Raw genomic sequence first — 20,620 nt, forward strand, 5'->3', positions numbered from 1 at the left:
CATTTTGGGGCTGCTGAGCTCCTGGCAGCAGCATGCCCCATCTAAAGGCAGCCAGGTATCCCACTCTTAGAGGTTGCTGCTCTAAAAAACCTCGCCTGGTTATTGACCTTGTATTCCTGGTTGTCTCTGTGGAAGAAGCTGTGGTAAAACATCTCTGCCACCTCTCTCCTTTTAAGATCCTTGTGTGGGGGTAATAAAAGACCCACCTGGGTCTGACCTCCTGATTTCAGTAAACCCAAACACAAAAAAACCCCCCTAATTGATCCTCAGTTTCTGCCTTTGGCTTAAGTTTTACATTTCCGTTTAATTGGCCTTAAAATGGTCAGTTTTCAGTCTTAACAATTAAAGCACTGACTTTGTGTTGCCAAAGCTTGTCTGAGCCCTCGCTGCAGAAAGCATCTTTGCAAGACTTGTCTCCTTGAACATTTAAACTGTCAGCCCCAATTATCCGCATTCCTTCAGCTGAATGGGTTTCCTTCCTCTCAGCCAGCAGCAATATTTTGTTACTGTCTATGAAATACAAACTGCATCCCGAGTTAGGAGCAGCCGTTTTCGGAGTCGCCGCTTTTACCGTCGCTGTGGATTATTTGCTCTTGAGCTGCCGTCTGAAATGCTCAGCCCCCGGCACAAGGCTCCCCCAGGGCGGGTGGGTGCCCATGCCAGAGCTGCCTCGGTGGCTTTGCCTTCACGCTCTGCCCTCTGCCTTGCAGAAAAGCCCGAGCTGGACGAGATCACCCTGGAGCGGGTGCTGGAAGAGCTGGAGACCATGTGCTACGAGAACATGAACATCGCCATCGAGACCGAGGAGGGCCTGGGCATCGAGTACGATGAGGACGTGGTGTGTGACGTGTGCCGCTCGCCGGAGGGGGAGGACGGCAACGAGATGGTGTTCTGTGACAAGTGCAACGTCTGTGTGCACCAGGTGAGCAGCTCTTGGCTCTGCTCATCACAATCTGCTACCCTCCTCCTCTGGGTTCCTCCCATGCCCACCCATCCCTTCCCCTGGGCTGCTGTAGACTCCTGTTGAGCTTTCCTCCTGGATCCCAAGCGCAGCTCTAGAGGAGTTGGGGATAGCAGAGGGGTCTTGGATAGCTGGCAGACAGCAAACTTGCTTTTCTTAATTTCTTACCTCCAAGCATTTATAAGTGCCCACAGAAACACACAACCAGAGGTTGAAGTGCCTCTTCCTCCTTATTCTCTGGTCTCTGTGATACTTTATTTTATGTCTCCTCATCCTTTAATATGCTAAGTCTTCCTAACCCCATTTACTGAACCCCAGTGGGGTCTTTAGCACCCTCAGGTGACCAGCACTATGTGCCAGACTTGGCTGGTGGCTGGGTGGGATGTGGGTCTGCAGTCCTGTGCTCACCAGAGGGGTGGGCTTGCACAGACCCCCCAGCTTCCTCCTCCTCCTCTGATTTATCTGGGGAGTGGTTGGACCTTCCAGCTCCACCAGTGCGGTCTCACATCGCAGGGTTTCTGTCCCAGCTTCCCCACTGTGTGAGCGTGGGATTTCATTTTGTTTTGCTGCCTGGAGGAAAATAATTTTATTTTTAGAACTGAATGCAAATGCTTAAAGCTCTTGCTGGGGGGAGTCTGTGGGCCTCCTGCTTTTGGGGAAACCTTGACAAGGGGAAGGCAGCCACGTGAAGGTCTCCTGGGTCCCCTGTGGACCCAGGGAGGTTTTACTGGTCGTGCTTCAAGGGGAAGCGCTGTGTGGTGCTGGGATGGCAGCAGCAGCAGCACCTGGGCTTCACCCTCTCTGTGAACGGTTTTGGGTTTTTTTAGTTCTGAAGAGAGCCATTTGCTCATCTTTTGGGCAGCTTTTCCATCAGTGCTTCCTGGAGGTGGGAGAGCACTGGAGATATCTATAGTTGCGGGAGGTGGGTGTTTTGAATGGTTTCCATCAGTGAATCAGATTCCACAAAATACCAGAATGATTCAGGATTGGGTTCGGGGGTTTTTTTTTTTTTTTTTGTCTTGGTTTCTTTTTTAACAAGCCCAAGTGGCAGTGTCAGGCTGTGAGCTGGCATGAGCCACAGCAGGGACTCAGGGGGAGCCATGGCACCGTGTGGGCTCCACTTTTAAGCAGCAGCCCCACTGCTGCAGAAGGGGACACGGCAGCCTGCATTTCAAGGATGTTGAAAGAAAAGAGGGCTTTTCAGTTGTTTTCAGGGAGCAAAGTCCAGCCCTAAGCCCTATGCCAGCCCATAAGCTGCCTGTGATTTAATCTCTGCCCCGATTTACACCCTAAGCCACAGAGTCCAGAGGCACAGTGCAGGGTGTTACATGGTTATCTAACCTGCACCATGCCTTTGTCAGCACCACATCGTGCCAGCATCCACAAAACCTGCTGGCAATGATGCTTTCCTGTGGGCATATTGGTGCTGGTGCTGTGGGCTTCACCAGAGCCATGCCTTGTCCTCCTGCATCCCAATGGGAAGGGGCTCAAGACACATGGTGGTGGGTTATGGTGCCAGGTGATACTGTTGTTCTCACTTCATCTGCATAACACAAGCCATGAGGCTTGCTATTAATTAATTCCTATGACGTGAAGCTTTTAGAAAGCCCATGCAGTTGTCCTTTTAAAATTGTCTGCGAGGTGGAACCATGTCCCCTGCTGCCAAATCACAGTTCATCGCTCTCAGTGACAACATCACACTTGTGTTTAGCAAGGGAATGATCCACCTTCAGTTTACAGCCACGGTGCCATGGGCCTGTCATCACTGAATTCCCTTTCCCTGGTGTGGGCACATGGCTGAACACGCCCTCTGTTCCATGGACCGCACCAAGCTTGGCTATGGCTTGGCATCCTCCCCGGTTTTTTGGCATCTTGTTCTCAGTGATGTTGCACCCCAGATAGATGCAGCAATAAAAATAGCTCTGCTGCTCCTATTTAGCATTCTTCTGGCTTCATGTTTCTGGAGCACCTTCTGCCTGGTGCTGGACTTGGAAGAGTGTGTTTAGCTGATAATGCACCTTGTTTCTAGAGCTGCTTCTTGTCTGGGACAGAAGCCTTGTATTTGCTTCTCAGGAGCAGAATTGCACCTTCAGCTGCTCTAAAATCACTAAAAATAAATAACCAAGATCCAAGAGTCTGCTAGAGATGGGCACCTGGTCATAATTCCTGCTTTCCCCTGGATTTTGAGATGAGTCTGCCAGTTCATTCTGCTGCTAGTACATATCAGGCTGATTCTTGACTGGTACTAAATCACGTGTTTTATAAAACTGTGTTCCAGAAATGATTTATCTATCAGATTTGGAGGCACTGTGAAACACACAGTTAAGTCTCTTCGAACCGTGTAGACTCGCAGCAATAATATTTCCTCTCTTAATTCCTTGTTATCCCAATAATCTGTTCACAAAGTGGCTTTTTCCACTTGGAAACCACTATCAGAGTCAATTTGTGATTTGGGGCATCATAAAGTCACGTTGTGGTCTGTTCTGGGCCAGTAAAGACTGATGATGTACTTCTGCCGTGCTCACACATCTCCATGTGCCCCCTCTGTTCTGTCCCCACCCACAGCACTGTCACTTGTGGTGACAATGACCTGCAGCAGCAGGAGAAAAAGCTGTTCTTTTTTGGGGGGTAAACTTCGAGAAGTAGAGCTGATGAATGCCTGGGCTCAGTTTGCAGCCACCAGTGCTGGGGGTCCTTGTCAGCACTGGCTGCTTGTCTTCTGCAGGGATGTCAGAGCAGCCAGATGCAGAATTAATTACATTCGCTCACTTTAAATAGGGACACAGGCCTGTGTTAGTGCCCAAGGCAGTGTGTTGCCCTCTGAAAACCCTTTAAGTGTGAGTTATCAGGACCTGCCAGTTCAAAACTATCTAGTTTTAGTAGTAGCTGTTTAATGCAGTCATAAATTATGGTCAAAGTGGAAAGTATTTATCATTATGTGATACAGCTTATCATTTGGCTCTTCCCCAAGGACAGAAGGGAAATATTTATGAAACACTTTGGCTTCTCGGTGTCCTGCATTACCACAGCAGGTCAGGGAGCTCCATGGGCAGCCCGAGTCTTCACTTCTCACTCCCTTGGCTGGAGACTTGTCTGTGCCCCCTTTAGATGTGTCATCCTTCAGATTTATTATCCCTTTTGGTTCCTCCCATCTCATTTACATTCATGACTATTTGGCTTCCCCTTTTTACCTTTCCGTAGTTATTTTTGCTTCCCCTTTGGGCCGCGCTGGGTCTGTAACCAGTGTGGTCAACTTTCTCAATCATGGGCTTGTGGCTTTTCAGCCCTCAGTGACCTCAGAAGATTTCTCTGCACAGCATTTTCTTACTTTTCCTAGTCATCATGGGTCAGGAACAGGACATGAGCGGGCAGATGTCTGCACCACAGAGCTGCTGGTGGTGGGGGCTCTGCCCACCCCCAGCCTGGAGCCAGGCGGGTCCTTGGCATGATGAGCAGCACGTTTTTATACTTAGCCTTTAATTAAGAGCCAGGACACACTGATGTGCTGTGAGCATCCATGTGAAAACAGGGAAGGTGGTAAGGAAGAGCTTCAACTCCCTGTCTGTGGCTTTGGCGCTGCATTGAGTCTGCTGTTTGTTGGGATGCAGCAGCAGTGAGAAAGGTGGGAGTGGTGGAGGAGGTCTGGGAGGATGTTCATCCTGGGCTGCCGGATTAACGGTCATCCCTCATGTCCCCACAGGCGTGCTATGGCATCCTGAAGGTGCCCATTGGGAGCTGGCTGTGCAGGACCTGCGCCCTCGGTGTCCAGCCCAAGTGTCTGCTGTGCCCCAAGAGGGGCGGAGCGCTGAAGCCCACCCGCAGCGGGACAAAATGGGTCCACGTTAGCTGTGCCTTATGGATACCTGAAGTAAGATGTTTGCCAGTCTCCTCCTGACACGTGGGTGGGCACAGTCCTGGTTTTAGGTCTTGGCCCTGGGTGTTTGTTAATGGTGTAAATAACAAATGCAGTTTGGCTCGTCAAGCTGTGCCAGAGCCACAATGCCAGGCAGTTATCGCGCTGTGTGTTTAGTTAGCAGCCAAGGGGCACCCTATTAAGGGAGGGCAGAGAACTGGGATGTAAGGCCACAGAGGTGGGGGGAATTCCTTTGAGCAGAGAAGCTAATTTCATATGCCCATCTGAAATACACCAACAAAAATCTTCCCTTCTGTGTCAGATTTGTTTCTGGTTTTGGGGGTTTGGGCTTTTTCTAAATTACAACTGACCCTGAAGAGTAAGAAATACAGTCCATCCGTCATTCCAACTGCCACAGACACCCTCTTGTAGGAGATTTGGGACAGTAGCTTATACTTAAAACTTGTCTTCTATCTTGTGGCCAGGTTAGCATTGGATGTCCTGAAAAAATGGAACCCATTACGAAGATCTCACATATCCCAGCAAGCAGATGGGCTTTGTCCTGCAGCCTCTGCAAGGAGTGCACTGGGACATGCATTCAGGTATGTAACTTGGCACTGAAGAAACTCAGACCTCCGGGGTTGTACCTGCATTAGCCACTGGAGAGTCTTGAGATGCTGAAGGACATGGTCTGAATGATGTTTATTTCTGTTCTGAGTAAACTTAATGACAAGAGCCTGTCAGGCATCATCAGATGTTGTTTGCAATCATTTAATGCACTGAGTGCTAGAAATCTAGATGAACTTTCTTTGCATAACACAGTGATGTTGCTGTAGTGACTCTTATTACTGGGACTGCAAATGACCTTGGTTTAGATCAGAAACCTCCAGAAGGGCTTTGTGTAGCTTCCAGGAAAGTGAGATGCTCATGGGGTAGAAAACACAAGTATTTCCCAAACCTCAGGGGGTCAGCCTTTCAATTGTGGGGATATCAGGGTGCACCAGGGTTGGATAGTCCTCACTGACCTGCTGGCTTGGAAAATAAAATGTATTACATTACTGTGTATTACATTTCCGCGTTTTCTGGTTTGCCACACCTAAGCAAACCACTGCAGATACCTGATTGCCTGCCCTCCCCACAACAGGAGAGACAGACATTCTCTTTTCAAATAGAGAGCAGGATTCTCCAGGCTTTTCTATTGCAAAAGTGGGACACAGCTTCCCACGCCATGATCTCTATTCTTGGGGAGCAGAGCGGAAGCTCCCATCCAAAATGCAGCACGCTTGGTGTGAGGGCATTTGGGAAGCCCTGCTGAACCCCATGATTCCCTCTCCTTCCACCTGCTTGGCCAGTGTGATGTCCTGGTGGTCCCAGAGGATAGCCATTACACTTTGAAAAACTGAGAGAAATTTAGGGATGTGGCCTGATCCCAAGTGATCAGCCCTGGTACCTCAGCAGGAGCTGCATGGTGGAGGTCAGTGATTGCAGCAGTGACTGTGGACCAGGAGCTGCTGGCTGGTGGCACAAGGACAGCAGGGAGAGGAACTCTGCAGGCTCTGCTGTGTTTGTGCTGTTGTCTTGGGTTTAATGCTTTAAAGGCAGCTATTTAAAAGTAATCCCCATAGTTTGAAATGAAATCTCACAATACTTCTTTAAATCTGTCGCATTGACTCATTTTTTTGATGGCTCTGGGTGCTTATTCACCCTGCCAGATGGAGATACTGTGTCAGAATGGCAACTGCTTTCAAAGAACAGAGGGGCAGGGAAGGAAGCAAACAGGCTTGGCAGCATCAAAAAGAATTCAGTGTCTCTCAGGCTTCATCCTCTTAGTGCCATCATGACATGGGAGCTGTGAGATCCCGGGGACTGAATGGATTTGCATTAAAGGTGACCTGAGATGGAACAGGAGCCTTGCTGCCTCATGAGCTGGCAGCTCATGGTTTATAAGGCTTCGTGAGATTGCCACTGGAACATTTGCTGAGGCCACCCTGCCGTATGCAGGATGGTTTTGCTTCAAGGAAGGGGGGAAGAAGTGGAAAAAAAGCAGCCAGTGCCTTTATTTAAGGATTTATGGGGTAAATTAACACCCATAAGTAAGCAAATACACTCTGCTCATCCATGGTACAGAGCTCTGTTTCTAAAGCCTATGTTTATGGAACATATTTTGTGGAGCATATTTTATGAAGTGCATTCTTGCTAGTGCCTGTTTGTACAGGTGGGACCTACCCTTGTCAGAATTCTGGGTTTGTGACCCAGCTCTGAAAGGAGGATGTTGTTTTCTGCAAAAGCACTGGGTGTTTGTTCCTGGCAGCAGCAATCAGGTGCTGCAGGTGGGCAGGTCTGCAGAAGGAAGGAAGTTGCTTCCAGAAGGGGATTTTCCAAGTGGCAAAGAGGGTTTTATGATGGAGGAAACCTGGGAGGCAGGCTGGAGGAGTAGAAGACTGCCATTCCCAGCAGGGCATGTCAGAGGCAGCACTGCAGCTTGAGAAAACACCCACCTCAGCCACATTTGCAGAGACAAACACAAGAAGTCTTTGTAGGGGCCTCTGTGTGTGGAGGTGTTTTTCCTCATGCAGATCTGACCATCAAAAGGGGAGGAAACTCAGAGAAGCCCGAGGAAGGGCTCCCCACTTCTGCCCATGCCTTTGCCCTTGCTACTGCACAAAACTCAACCCCTTTCTGGTACAGAGCCGTGAGCCAGGTGTAACTTGGTGTGACCGTAACAGAGCCTAAACTACTGGATGCTGTGCAGGGATGCAGCTCTGGAGACACCCTTTGCCTGACTCCTGTTAAGGGGAAGTCATTACTTCATGGTGGTTCTTGTGGTCAGACATCAGGAGATGCCAGAGAGCTCAGAATGCAGGAGGAATTTTCTTGTTTGCATTTCTGAGCTGGAAAAGGGAGTGCCAGGAGCCAGGCTCTTATGCAGCCTGAGTCCTGACCATGCTTTTTTGGGACTCCTCTCCCTCCTCCGTGCTTGTCAGAGCGACTGGAAGAGCTCAGGGAGGCAGCACAGAGTGCCAGGGCTCCCCTAGTTGCTGGCAAGCTTCTCCAAAGGGCACAATCTTCTGCTGTCATCATCTTCCAGCTTCCTTTTTGTTGTCGCTGTTTGGAGAAAAAGCCCTTGGAAATGTCCTCCATCACTCCCCCGTTCATCATCACTTCTCTGCCCACTGCCACCCACTCCCATTAAGCAAGCAGTGCCACTGGTCCTCATCCATTGGGATATCTGGTGGTTCCCAAAGCTGTCTGCTGCCTTTAGTCCTGAAAAGGCACAGCATGGCATCAGGCAGAAGAGCAGAGTGTGTTGCCCGTGCTGCCCCAGTCCCATCCATTGTCTGCCCCACATCCTCCGAGGAGTCTGTGAGGCTGAAATTGCCTTTTTCAGCTGAGAAGCTCTACCAGGCTCCAGACCATCTGTGGTCATGAAAAATCACATGGTAGTTTTTAAGGATGCAGAAGTGTTGTGTCTGATGGCTTGGCCAGTGTTCAGCACCGGTAATTAATTTTTCCTTCCTGAGCTCCCCTCGCAGGTCTGTTGGAGAAGCCGCTTCCTTCCCCTCAGCCCCAAACTGCAGCAGAGCACCACTGCAAGCTGCTAAACTTCTGTTTGAATGTCCTTGGCAACTGAAATCATCTCTCTGTTTCTTCCCAATAAGAATGATTTTAGGACTAATTAGGAGCCCACGTGAAATCTCTGGGGCAGTTTTTGCCCTCTCTCTCACAGAATGTTGTTTGGGAATGGATTTGCCTGGATAAGCAAAGCGTGCTGAAATCCTTGAATGAAAGGTGCTGTAAGATAATGAAGCACAATCGATAATGAAGCGGGGATTGCTGCAGTCTTTTGAGCCTGGATTATTCTGTGTGGCAGATCCCTCCCTCCTGCCACAAGTGGCTTCATTCCAGTGCCATTCTGGGATGGATCAATATGTTTTTATCGTTCGTTTATCCAGGGTCCCCCAGTGGCTGTGGCCGACCAGGTATCTTTCTTTGTCGCCCTGTCAGCTGAGCTGCCTAATTATTTTCTGTTTGCATTTTGGGCACAGCTTCTGACAAGTGCTGCTTGCCATCTGTTGGTGTAGAAAGATCCAGGATGAGTGTCACTGGATTTGCTTTATTCCTAAGGTGGAGTGATGGTCATTCCTGTTAGCATGACACTGTCCTGGCAGAAGACACGGGCGTGTTGTTAGTGCTGCTTTTAGCACTGATGGCAGAAACAGAAGGGAAGGGACAGCACTGCGTGTGCTTTAAAAGCCAGCGTGTGATATACTGACTGCCCTGAGTAAATCTGGAAGCTGCAAGTCAGGCTGGGCTCCCTCTGTCCCTCCTTCGTTGCCAAAAATAAATACTTGAGAACAGAGCTGGTGCTTCAGCTGCCTGTGTGGCTGTGACAGGGCTTGTCCCAGGGGATGGCCAGGGTGGCAGGGCAGGCACCCTCTGCCCGCTGCGGTGGTGAGTGCCCTGGACTGGCACAGGGAGCATCAGTGGGTCCCTCACAATGCCAGGCTCCAAGCGAGTGAGTGCCAGCAGCATAGCAGGAGGAGTTGAGTTTTGCAAATTACCAGATATTTTCATGAACAATTTCAGACTGAAATTAGGGCCAAATGGCCATTTTTAAACAAGATGAACACAGTGCTGGAGTTCATAATCCACTTGCTTGTGGTGCCTGGGGGAGTTAGTGCCCAGCATTGTTGCCCAGAGCCATAATGGTACAGCCAGAGCTGCATCCAGCTCTTCCCAGCGCTCTCTGAGGCTTTGGAGCAGGGCCTGGAGAGCTCTGGAAGTGAAGGATTTGGACAATCTTGCCTATGCTTTTCTTGGACCTGGCAGCTTCTTAAGCACCAGCAGACTCATTAAAAAAAGTCAAAGGAAAATATCTAACAGGAGCAACGTCAAAAGTTTGCCCCAGGTGCCTGAGCAGGATTCAGGGCTGATGGATGCGATGGTGATAAAAAGCTGTAACTTCTGTTCCTCAACTACTACCAGAATATATTTTTCTTTTTGAGAATTAAGGTGTAGCAGAGCCCCAGTAAAACTAAATGGTTTGCCATCAACAATCAGGAAATTTCACACAGCTCCACCTGGTCCTTCAGGCCACAAGTGCATCTTCATACCCCACAAGAACAATTCTTCTATTAACGCCAAAGTAGTGCCTACAGTAATAGCCCACCAAAAATGTCTCATTATTGCAGTTTAACTGGTCATTAGCAGCTGGAATAGACTGATTTCTTATGGGTTATGGTTGAAATAATTACCTGACGCTCTGAGCCATTAAAAACAGTTAATGAGTAGAGGGGGAGAAGGTGCTGACACGGACACGGGCACAGTGCTGGCTGGTGGGAGTTCCTCCGTGGGACACCAGGCTGAGATTTGTTGCCTGTGGGATCCAAAATAATTTAAGCCTGAGGTAAGTTAAAATCATTTAAAAATTGATCTGGTGCAAGTTTGACAACATTGTAGCCACTGTCCAAGCTCTAAAGCATTCGTTTTGTGCTGTGTTGCTCCAGTTGCATTTTTCTTTCTTTTTGAATGGAGCAAGTTAGAGGCTGTGTAATTCTCAAGGAGGGAGGCATTTAGGAGCATTGGCTGCTTCTTTGATCCTAAATTCACTCCTAAACCTTGCCATGTTCTGTATGCTTCCAGTAAAAAATGGTGTATTGGCTTTAGATGTGATAACAGAGAGGGAGTAGCTCGAGGGTGAAATACAGGTGAGCTTTTCTCCATCAGGAGAAATCCACTGACTGTCTTGGAGCATCCCATTGGCCTGTGCCCTTCTTTGGCTTTTGACATATCTTGTTGGAAGAACCATTGGAAGCTTCTGGTTATGGTAGGTGAGAGATGAGCAGGGCCCATTACAGAGGTGGATTAAAGAAGGCCAGGTGGGAAAATGTCACCTCTTGAACCCTGGAGTTGTGCTTGTGTTTGTGGTGTTGGGCCCTTGGGCCTCTGCGTCGGGGGCCATACAGGTGTTCCTCCATCAGGAGTTCCTGCTGTGGAGCATCCGTCACTTCATGGCAGGTGTCACCCTGATGGTGTCCCTGGGTTTGTGGCATGCCCTTGCTGCCTGCTGTGTTGGTGAGTGTCCCCTCAGGCATGGTGCCTGGCCCTGAGTCCTGTCCTTCTCCCGCAGTGCTCCATGCCCGCCTGTGTCACCGCATTCCACGTCACCTGCGCCTTCGACCACAACCTGGACATGAGGACGATCCTTGCAGACAACGATGAGGTGAAGTTCAAGTCCTTCTGCCTCGAGCACAGCACCGGGGCCACCAAGCTGCCCGAGGAGGCACGGACAGAGCCCGACCAAGCCCAGCTGGACTTGGAGAAGGTCACGCTGCGGAAGCAGAAGCTCCAGCAGCTGGAGGAGGACTTCTATGAGCTCGTGAAGCCTTCAGAGGTGGCAGAGAACCTTGACTTAAGTGAATCATTGGTGGATTTTGTCTACCAGTACTGGAAGCTGAAGAGGAAAGCAAACTCCAACAAACCGCTGCTGACACCAAAAACGGATGAGGTGGACAACTTGGCTCAGCAAGAGCAGGATGTTCTCTACCGACGCTTAAAGCTCTTCATGCACCTCAGGCAAGACCTGGAGAGGGTGAGTACAGCTTCTTCTTCAGTGTGTACCCGTGTGCTCCAGCAGGGCTGCTGGCACCCACAGACAGCACAAGCCCTGTTCCCCCTGACTCAGTTTGACCCCCCTGACAGCTTTGTTCTTTCATCTTCATTCAGAAACGTAGCAGTGCTCGGTGTGCGTACATCAGCACTGCCAAAACACTGACACTGATGGAGTAAGTTAGTGCTAGTCCCAGCCGGGGGTTCAAAAGAACAAATGTCTGCAGGGAGAGGTGCCTTGGCAGGGCTGGGTGGATGGGAGGCAGAGGATGCTGCAACTTATGTCCACTATACCTAAATAGATTCAAACCACAAAATTATCCTGCGTTGCCCCTCAGACGCTTTGCAGCAGCAAGGCTTGGGAGCACATCATTGTTTACTTACATTAAACATCAAAGATGAGTGAAAAGCAGAGTGAGAGCAGGGCCAGTGGGACTGGGCATCCCCTGCCCTGCTGCAACCAAAAGTGGGTCAGCTCCTCAGGGAGCTGCTGGTGGAGGCAGAGCCAGGCCAGAGGATGCAGAGAGGATGCAGACGAAGGATGCAGACACCTGCAGCTCCCAGTGGTGCAGGACATCCTTGAATCCTTCCAACCACAGCAGAGGAAGCAGCAGCCTCCAAAGCAGCTTTTTGGGTGAGAGGGAGCATTAGAGGAGCAGCAGTGCCCAAGTGCTGCCAGAGCTCCCTGGGCTGGGCTTGCTGCCACACTGTGCAGCTGCCTGTGGATTTGACTGTCATGGCTGCACAAAGGGCAGGAGCACGGATGGGGCAGAGGCTGGAGAGGAGGAGAAGCAGTGAGAGGAGGAAGCGCAGGGGAAGAAGAAGCACACGCAGAACCTGGGGTGAGGTGGCAGAGAGGGGACAGGAGCAGTAGTGCTGCTGCTGGGGAGGCACAGGGGTCTAGCATATGACAGCAGTGGGACAGGGACAGGCAGGGCGGGGATGCCGAGCTCGGCATGCACAGCCCAAGCTCCTTCTCCTTTGCTTAAAACCCAAGGCCTGCCTGGTCCCCTCTCTCGTGTGGCTGCCAGAGGAGTGAATCCATTGCCCCTGCCCAGGTCCCTGTTAGACCACCCACTCACAGTGTAAAAGCCATAGAAAGTCTTAGGGAGGCTCTAGGAGCAAGGAAGAAGTAAAACCAAAAAACCAGCATCGCTCTGACCTGGTGGATGTGGTGCTGTGGTTCCCTGAGCAGGAGCTGAGGGTACTGTATGTGACATTCTGTTCCCTGGGAGGTGAAGGTGGTAGGGATGTCCCTGCATGTCCCTGAACCCTCTCTTCAAGCTCCCATGGGTCTGTGGCATAACTGAACCTTTGGGGAGAAAGGCAGGTGGGCAGCATTTTCATGTCCAGGTGGGGGTTCAGCTTTGGACCAGCCCACCCTGGTCCCTTGCTGCAGCCACCTCCCGTGTGGATCCTGGAGCCCGAGAGCTGCCTTCTGTGTAAAAATAGTTGGGTTTGAATCTGTTGGTCTCTTTTCTGTGATCCTGTGGGCCTTCATCCCTGTGGTCATCATTGCCATCCCTCTGCCAGTGTGTCCCCCCCTTTGTTCCTGCCTTTACTTATCACATTTCTATCTCTGTGTTGAGCTGGGCTGATGCCGTCATTAGTGGGTCTCCAGCAACAGGCTGCATCTGCCTGATCCAAGGGGGATGAGTTCAACTCACTTTTTCCCCTCATCTGCTCTATATTGTAAATCTAAACCAGGCTGCTTTGCCTCCTGCTGCTTCCTCTTGTTCCCAGCTTGGCTTTTCCAGCTGCACTGAACCACTGTGCATCCCTGGGTACCAGGCTTTGCTCACGGCAGCTTCTCTTTGATTTCTTTGTGTCAAAACTACGTGTTTTACCAGATTTCTCATTTTCCAGAGTTGCCTTCAGGCTTTGTGGGGTGTGCCCATCAGCATTCAGCCTCTGCTTAGCAACTCCCTGCCAGGTTTCACTGCCTGGCCCTGGAAGAGCTGTTTGTTTGTTCTGTTTCCAAGAGTGGAACAATAAACACCAGCCAGATCAAAGTCCAGTGCTCAGATGGGCAATAGGGGTTTAAATCCAGTTGTGGGCAGAGCATCCCAGGTATCTGATCCGGCACCTGGCAGGTCACAGCCACCCTGTTTCACTTGCAAATAGTGAGAAATCACATCAAATTGGGATCAGAGATGAGCAGCCTGGAAGGCTCTGAAGGTTTTCAGAGGGTGTCCACAGGACGTCATGTTGGATTTTAGCAATTTCAGCAATTAATCTGGCAGAAGTGATTTTGGGGCTGATAATGGTGTAGGAATCCAGGAGCTGGGGAGGCAGAAGCAGAGAGTAGATGACAGCTAGAGTGATGGTGGTTCCCTCTGTCATTTCTTAATCCCTGACATTTCTGCACTTTGCCGTGTCAGCAAATTAAAGCTATTAACTTGGTATTACCTGAGAATCCTAATACAGTCCCCTCCATTTTATTTTTGGCCTTTTTTAACCCTCTTTGCCTTTTTAAAAAAGCTTTTTCCAAGGACTGGGTGTTTAAATTAGCTTTAACAAAAAGCTGTGGTTTCCAGGCTTTCACACCAGCATCTAAACTTGGCTTGGGGAAGCAGCACTGGGTAGTGTTGAGCTGTGTGTGGGTAAATACCAGCAGTCTCTAAGCAAAGCTAAAGTAATGTTTTCTTCCAGGAATATCAAATCATAGAGAAGAGATGCGGCCAGACTCTTGGAGATCCAGGTTGCCAGAAGCAGTTGTTTTCTTCATAAAGAAATAGTTTAATGTTTTCTTCAATTCAGAAAAAAAAAAAGAGAACATAGTAAAATATGCTATATAACTCCTTGCTTTGTATTTACAGCTAGGGGGTTCAACAACAACAACAACCACAAAAGAGCAGCTTTTTCTTCTTTTTCTTCTAAACATTCCCAAATTGTCCTTACGTGAGACAGTATTAGGCATTGGCTGCAGTTGTCCTGCTGCCCTCACAGCCTCTGGTGGCAGATTTGAGGTAAGCGTGGGACAATGTCCTGGCTTGCTCTGTCGTTGTCAGAGGCACAAAAGCTCCTGGCCACCCTGGGACAGTCCCCCAAGCCTGGAAATACTCTCTGCAGAAAAAGGTGTGAGCATGAGGAGGGGGAGGAATCGAAGACATGAGTGTGGACATACCCATGTGCATGTTCCTTTATTCAGGCCACCTCCTCCTTACCTTATTACAGGCAGCTTTGCTCTTTCAGAGCATCAGAAAGCTGAGTAAACGCTGTCAAATCCTGTTAGCTGCCATTAGCATTTTCTGCTCTGCAGCTGAAAGCTTCTGCTCGCTCCAAAAGCCTTGATGTCCATTGTGGCATCAGTGCCAGAGCCTGGCTCTCCAACCACCCTTACATGGGGCTGGCATAAGCATGGCACTAAAACTCCTCAGGTGCCAGGAGTTATCAGCAACAGCTCTGTCATCTTGTGCTGCTGGGGGTGTTTATCAGCAACAGGGTTTAGCTGCTGGTGCTGCGCTGGCTCGTGTGAGCAGTTACATTTTGTGCTTTGCTGTTTGTGTTTAGAGCTTCAGATAATCATAAAATGGGTTCTGTTGGGTGGGATTGGGTTGGAAGGGACCTTAAAAGATTATCTTCCAACCCCACGGCCATGGTTCATGGAAGTTCTTGAGCTGGGACAGAAGGCACCAGTGATTTGCAGGTAGATGTGGAGCAAGTGTGAATAACCATATGGAGGGGCCAGATTTGCGGTAGGGAGCTGCTCTAGCTGCTGACCTTGGTCAGCACCATCGGGGTGTTTTTGCTGTATTTTCTATGCTTTTTCCTGGTATCTGCTTTAGGACAGTTCTGTGAGGCTCTGACATCCCAGCTCAGCCCGTACCCAGCGCTGGCTGTGGGCAGAGGGTTTATCCCTCCCTGCAAAAAGTGCAATTTGTGGATGAGAACTGGTGCACTGACTCAGGGCACCAAGCTGCTTCATAGAATTCAGCATTTTTTTGTGCAGGTGGCCGTGTCAGGTGTGAACAGGACATGTGCATGATGCAGCTGCTGGGCCAAGGACTCAGCACGGTGCTCAGATGGTTGGTGCTGGACCTTTGCATGACCTTGTTATAATGCTCCTTCTGTGGCATCTTCCTTTCCCAGACTTCAGTGCCCATGCTGGGGAAGGCAGCCAGCCTTCCTTGCCCAGTGTGGGGTCCTGGCTGTTGGAGTCAGGACAGAGACATTTATGCTGGGAATTATTCACTGCATGGTGTTTCCTCTATGTATCGCTCGGTTTGGATCAAGAGCCCTCCCTGCTAGCCCTGGCTCACCCAAAGGGCCATGGTAGGTGTGCAACGCTGATGGTGAGGTGAAAAGGATGGAATCCCAGGGACTGGGGATTTCCCTGGGCAGCAGGAGCAGCAACATTACTTGAGGGGACCTGCTTTGACCCTGCCTAAACCAGACGCTGTTTCTTGTGTTTCTGTAGGTTAGAAATCTCTGTTATATGGTGACCAGACGGGAGAAAATGAAACACACCATTTGTAAACTGCAGGAGCAGATCTTCCATCTCCAGATGAAGCTTATAGAGAAAGATCTTTACCCAGGTCAGTACCACAGAGCTCGTTCTCACAGACGCTGTCCCCACTGAAGCCAAGTTGTGTGCCCCAGCTCCCCTCACCAGGGAAGCCAGAGCTGCCCCCTCCCCTGATATGTTATTTTGGCACAATTCATATATTGACTCAGAAACACTCAATAAAGCCAGACTCTGGGTGACTGGAGTGCTGGAGCTGTTTGTTTTCACAGATCCCTCTTGATCCTCGCCTTCCTGCAAATCAATCAGAAGGACCAAGCATTTGCTTAGGTGGGGATGCTGAGACAGTATTTGGTGACTTTGTGAGCTGGGACTGCTTGGGAGGAGATGGCACATCCTGGGCATGAGGCTGCTCTGCAGCTGCGTCCCTGGCACAGGGTGGAAGCCCTACTTCAGGCTCTTTGCAGATGCCTTTGAGCGTTCTGTCAAGAATCAAGGGTTAAGCTGTTGCTCCAGGAGAGCAGCTCCTTTAGCTGTGGTCAGCTGCAGCTCCCTGCTTCACATACCCATTAGTGGAGATCATGCTGCTGACTGCAAAGCCTCTGCCAACTTTTATTAAGGAGCTGAAATAAAGCTGGTTTCCTTTTGTCCTACTTTTTTTTTCCTTTTGCACAAGCAGTGCTGGAGCCCACGGCTCCTGCTCCCTCCTTCTTCCCCTCCTTTGCCTCTGGTGGCAGGGCAGACCAGACCCCGTGGCTGCAGAACAGTTTTTCCAGCAGCAGCATCTGGTGCTTTGGCAGCTGCTTCCGACGGTTGTTGTGTTTGTGGCTTTGGAGTTGTGTTTGAAGCCATCACATGGTTGGGGTTTCTTCAGGAACTGTCTGGGCTGAGCTTTCCTTGACAAAAGTCTCCTTTGACTGAAGTTTTGGAGGCTGAGGAATGTGTATGTTGAGATGTTTGTGACTGGGGCCCATGCAAATTTCTCTTGATAGCCAAAGGCAGGCAGTGATGGGGCACAGGAGTGGCTGGGACCCCAGGGTGTGCTCTGGGGTGATGTGGGTCCTGTAAATCCCAATCCCTGTCATACTCTGTGTTGCTCTGCACATCCTTACTGGACCAGAGGTGCAGCTCACCAGCCTGAACACACACAAATGGTGTTCCCACCAACTGGAGACCCCACACTGCACATCCATTCCCTGGCACCCAGGGTATTATGCACATGTTATTCCTGAGCTGGTCCCCCACCTCACTGCCCCAGCCAGCAGTGTCCCTGCCATGTGCTGTCACTGCCAGGCTCTATGGGTTTTGGAGGCATCACAGGGGACTTCAGGATGCTCTTCAGTTCAGCTGGGCAAAGCCAGGCCAGCATTTGCAGCTTTCAGAAGGAGACAGGCACAGGGTAGTTTGCCAGGACGGGTTTTTAAGCTCACCTCTCTTGCAGAGGAGGTGTTAGAGAGCTGGAAGTGCTCTTGGGGAGCTGTGTTCCTGAAAATGCCTTGGGGGTACATGTCCAACCCTCTCTCTGATGCAGCAGTGGGATGGTAGCTGGCAATTCCTCCCAGGGAGAGCTGGAGTAGGTGAGCTGGGAACCTCACCAGTGGGGTGCAGATGCCAGCCAGTGTTGGGGAGTTGTGTTGGGGCTCTGCTGATGTTATTTTGAGGCTGTCTGCACTGCCCTGTGCTGCTGCTGTGCGATTGCCCTTCCCAAAAATGTCATGGGTGTACTTGAGAAAAGCACAGCTGCTGTTCCCATGATGTTTGTTCTGCCTAAAGGTGAGTGATCAGAGACAAATCCACAGTGGGAGGGTGGCTTGGGTGGGGATTGGTGTGCAGGGATCACTTCAGACCTTGTGTTGCAGATGCTCCTCTCTCCTGCCTACCTGGCTGGCCTTTGCACTTTCCTTTTCCACTCTCAACTGACCCGAGTTGAGCTGCTTGTCTCTCCTGGGATGGATTTACTGGTTGAGCCTGAGCAGGGACTGACTGCTTCCTCTGGGACACAGCTCCTGTGAGTCCCTGTTGGCAGGACAACGGCCCAGCTCCAGGAATTTGGTCCTGGGATCTCCAGGTGGTTTGGGCATCTCGGCCCTTCCCTTGCCAGGGGGACCTTAGGGACCTGATGAGTGCCTTTTGGCATCAGGCTGTAGAGTGTCCTGAGCTCAGGAGGAGTTCCCTTACCAAGTGACCACACCAGGAGCTGCAGCTACTCAGCATCCAGTGGACCTAAAGCTTTGGATAACTCACTGCTGCCTTTTCCAGCATTACAAAGCACTTTCTGGTTTGGAAGTGGGAGATGGTTCCATTAGCATCCTCCCCCACAGCTCCTGACCAGGATGCTCTCCATACCTGGGGTTCCTAGGAGAAAGGAAGAGCTCTCCATTATTTCTCCAGGATGAGGCCAGTTTTTAACTGCTGTTACAGTGGCCATCAACCAAGATCTGTTGGGGTTGTTCCAAAGATGGTTTTGGCACCAAGGTTTTGTTGGACCGGCTCCCACACAAAACTCAGAACAGGAGGGGTTTATTTTTCCTGCTGTCAAATGATCATTTAAGCAGGAGATTCTTAATAAAATCAGTGAGAACTGCCTGTGTAAAATGAACCCTCCTCTCTTCCCTGTATTTTTCTTGCACAGAGTGGAAAGTAAACACAGACTGGCTTTGAAACACGGCTACTATTTTGACAGGTTCCTCTTCAAAAAGTGCTGCTCGGGTTTCTCTTTAGCCCTGTTGTGCTGTCTAAACAAAGTTAGATTTTGATTTTGTAAGCGAAGTGAAAAATGTCTCTGCCTTCCTCCCATTACTTGGCAGGAGCATAGCAAATACCAAATTTGCTTTTGCATTTCTTTCTTCCTGTAAGTCCTTTGGTCAGGAGGGGTTCCTGGCTGGCAGCTCCAGGACTGTAAATCCTCTGTTAATTCAGACTCGGGCAGGTGCAATGCAAATTCCCTCCCCAGCTCACCCAGTACATTTCCACTGCTGCTGCAGGGGGAGAGCTGAGGTTATTCCCTCTGACCCATCCACCCCATGGCCTCTCTGCAGAGGATTTGCTGCTGGCTGACACAATAAACTGATTTCCTCCTTAAGATCATTGTTTAGCCTATGGGCCAGACTCTGAAAAACTGCCTGTCTCGCCTCTATTTCCATGAGCCACCCACATTTTGGTTTAAGGGCAACATCCTTCCCTCTGAAAATCAAAAGAAGTTTTAGCATGGACTTGTGGGGGAGAATGGCCTAATGGAGTAAGTAAAAACTGTTGGAAGTATTTTACTTGGCAATACAAGTTATACTTTTATACGGTATTTGTCCTGTTTACCCAAGAGGAATCAATCCAGTAGAAGTTCAAAGCCATTTAGGAAATGCTGATTTTTAGCTGAATGTCTGTACAGCTAAGAGTTAGATCCCTACCTTTCCATAGGCAGCCCTGCTCATTTTTTCTACTTCATGTAGCCATATCACTTCGGGGTTTTTTCACTCCTGCACAGTTTTGCCAAAAGGTCAAATCAAGGTTGGCTTTAAAACTGCCCTTGTTTTGTCACTCTGGCTGAGTCCCTTCCTGGAGATGCTCTTCGTGGTGATGGGTGACACAGCAGCAGGTTTGTAGGTCACCATGGCTCCTGCAAGGTGGCTGAGCAGGATTTGGGCTTACTCCCTGGTGGGTCCTCACCCCAAAGTCTTGGTCCAGGTCTGTGGCTGTAGAGTCTCCAGCAAGTCATCTGCCTTCAGTGGGGCTTCTCCTGTGGCCACTCCTCTCCAAGGCTAAAATCTCCTTTTTTTTATAACCTGCAGAATTCAGATTTTCTTAACACATAGAGACCTTAGCCTACAGCTGGCCAAAGGATGGCCCTTGCTCTCCCTTTGGCTTGGAGTTGTTTGCAGGTGTGCTCCAGGGGTGTGCCCCAGGGGAACTTGCTCACCGCAGCGTCCCTGATGCCTCATCTCACACGGCGTTTTCCTTTTTTTCTAAAAAATGCCAGAACAAACTGGGAAGAAGACAAGGGGTAAGAAAAGTGACCCAAGAAGGAAAGGAAGAGATGGTAGAAAAAATAGTCCTGAGAAGACAGAGAAAAGGAAATCGGTCAACGAAACTGTTTTGGGACAACTGGGTAAGTCTGATTTTATGGCGCAGAGTCAACCCGTGATTCTGGAGGCTCCCTGTTTTGGGGAGCAGGGTCAGGAGTCCCAGCCCCTGATCCCTACTGCACGTAACAGGGTGGAGTTACACCTTTCATCTCTCCTTTGTGGGAATCAGCCTGAATTATCCAGGTCCTGCCAGAGAGACTGGGTCAGAAACATGCTCAGTGGCAGGGCAGGGGATTTAAAATTCCCCCCTGTAGCTCCAGGATTGAGAGAATGTATTACAAAACCTGTGTTGGGCTGCTGGAGCGGGATTTCACCGTCAGGTGATAAAATCAGACTTACCCACGCCATGGTAGGGCTGCTCTCCTGTGCCTTCTGTGCTGTGCAGCACCAGTGAGTACAGCACGTGGACTCTGAGGTTTCATGTGCTGTCCATGGCATATATGGCCATGCTGGTAGTGCCAGTGGGGCAGGAGCATCCAGGAGTCAGGCACAAAGCACATCCATCTCTTGAATTTGCCCAGGGGTGAGGAGCCTGGCCCCACAGATGCTTCAGCCTCCTCCAGCTCATCCCCATCGGCTACAGCAGCAGGCAGGGCTGGGGGAAGAAACAGAAGCAGGACAAAAAGGTTGTTTTGGACAAGGTCCTTGACAAC

The 20,620-nt window shown here is 50.1% G+C and overlaps 1 protein-coding gene across 1 annotated transcript in view; it reads left to right on the plus strand.

Annotated features, from left to right (window-relative positions):
- JADE2 (jade family PHD finger 2) overlaps positions 1-20,620 on the plus strand; it is a 71,300-nt gene that overhangs the window by 44,524 nt on the left and 6,156 nt on the right. Inside the window, 6 exon segments of the mRNA XM_066197339.1 lie at positions 711-922; positions 4,662-4,829; positions 5,300-5,416; positions 10,945-11,406; positions 15,844-15,961; positions 19,862-19,990. Of these exon segments, the coding sequence (XP_066053436.1) occupies positions 711-922; positions 4,662-4,829; positions 5,300-5,416; positions 10,945-11,406; positions 15,844-15,961; positions 19,862-19,990 (1,206 nt within the window).

Source organism: Chamaea fasciata, unplaced genomic scaffold (genome assembly GCF_029207755.1).
Source record: "Chamaea fasciata isolate MVZ Bird 193981 ecotype frontalis unplaced genomic scaffold, bChaFas1.0.hap1 SCAF_15, whole genome shotgun sequence".
NCBI classification, from domain to species: domain Eukaryota; kingdom Metazoa; phylum Chordata; class Aves; order Passeriformes; family Sylviidae; genus Chamaea; species Chamaea fasciata.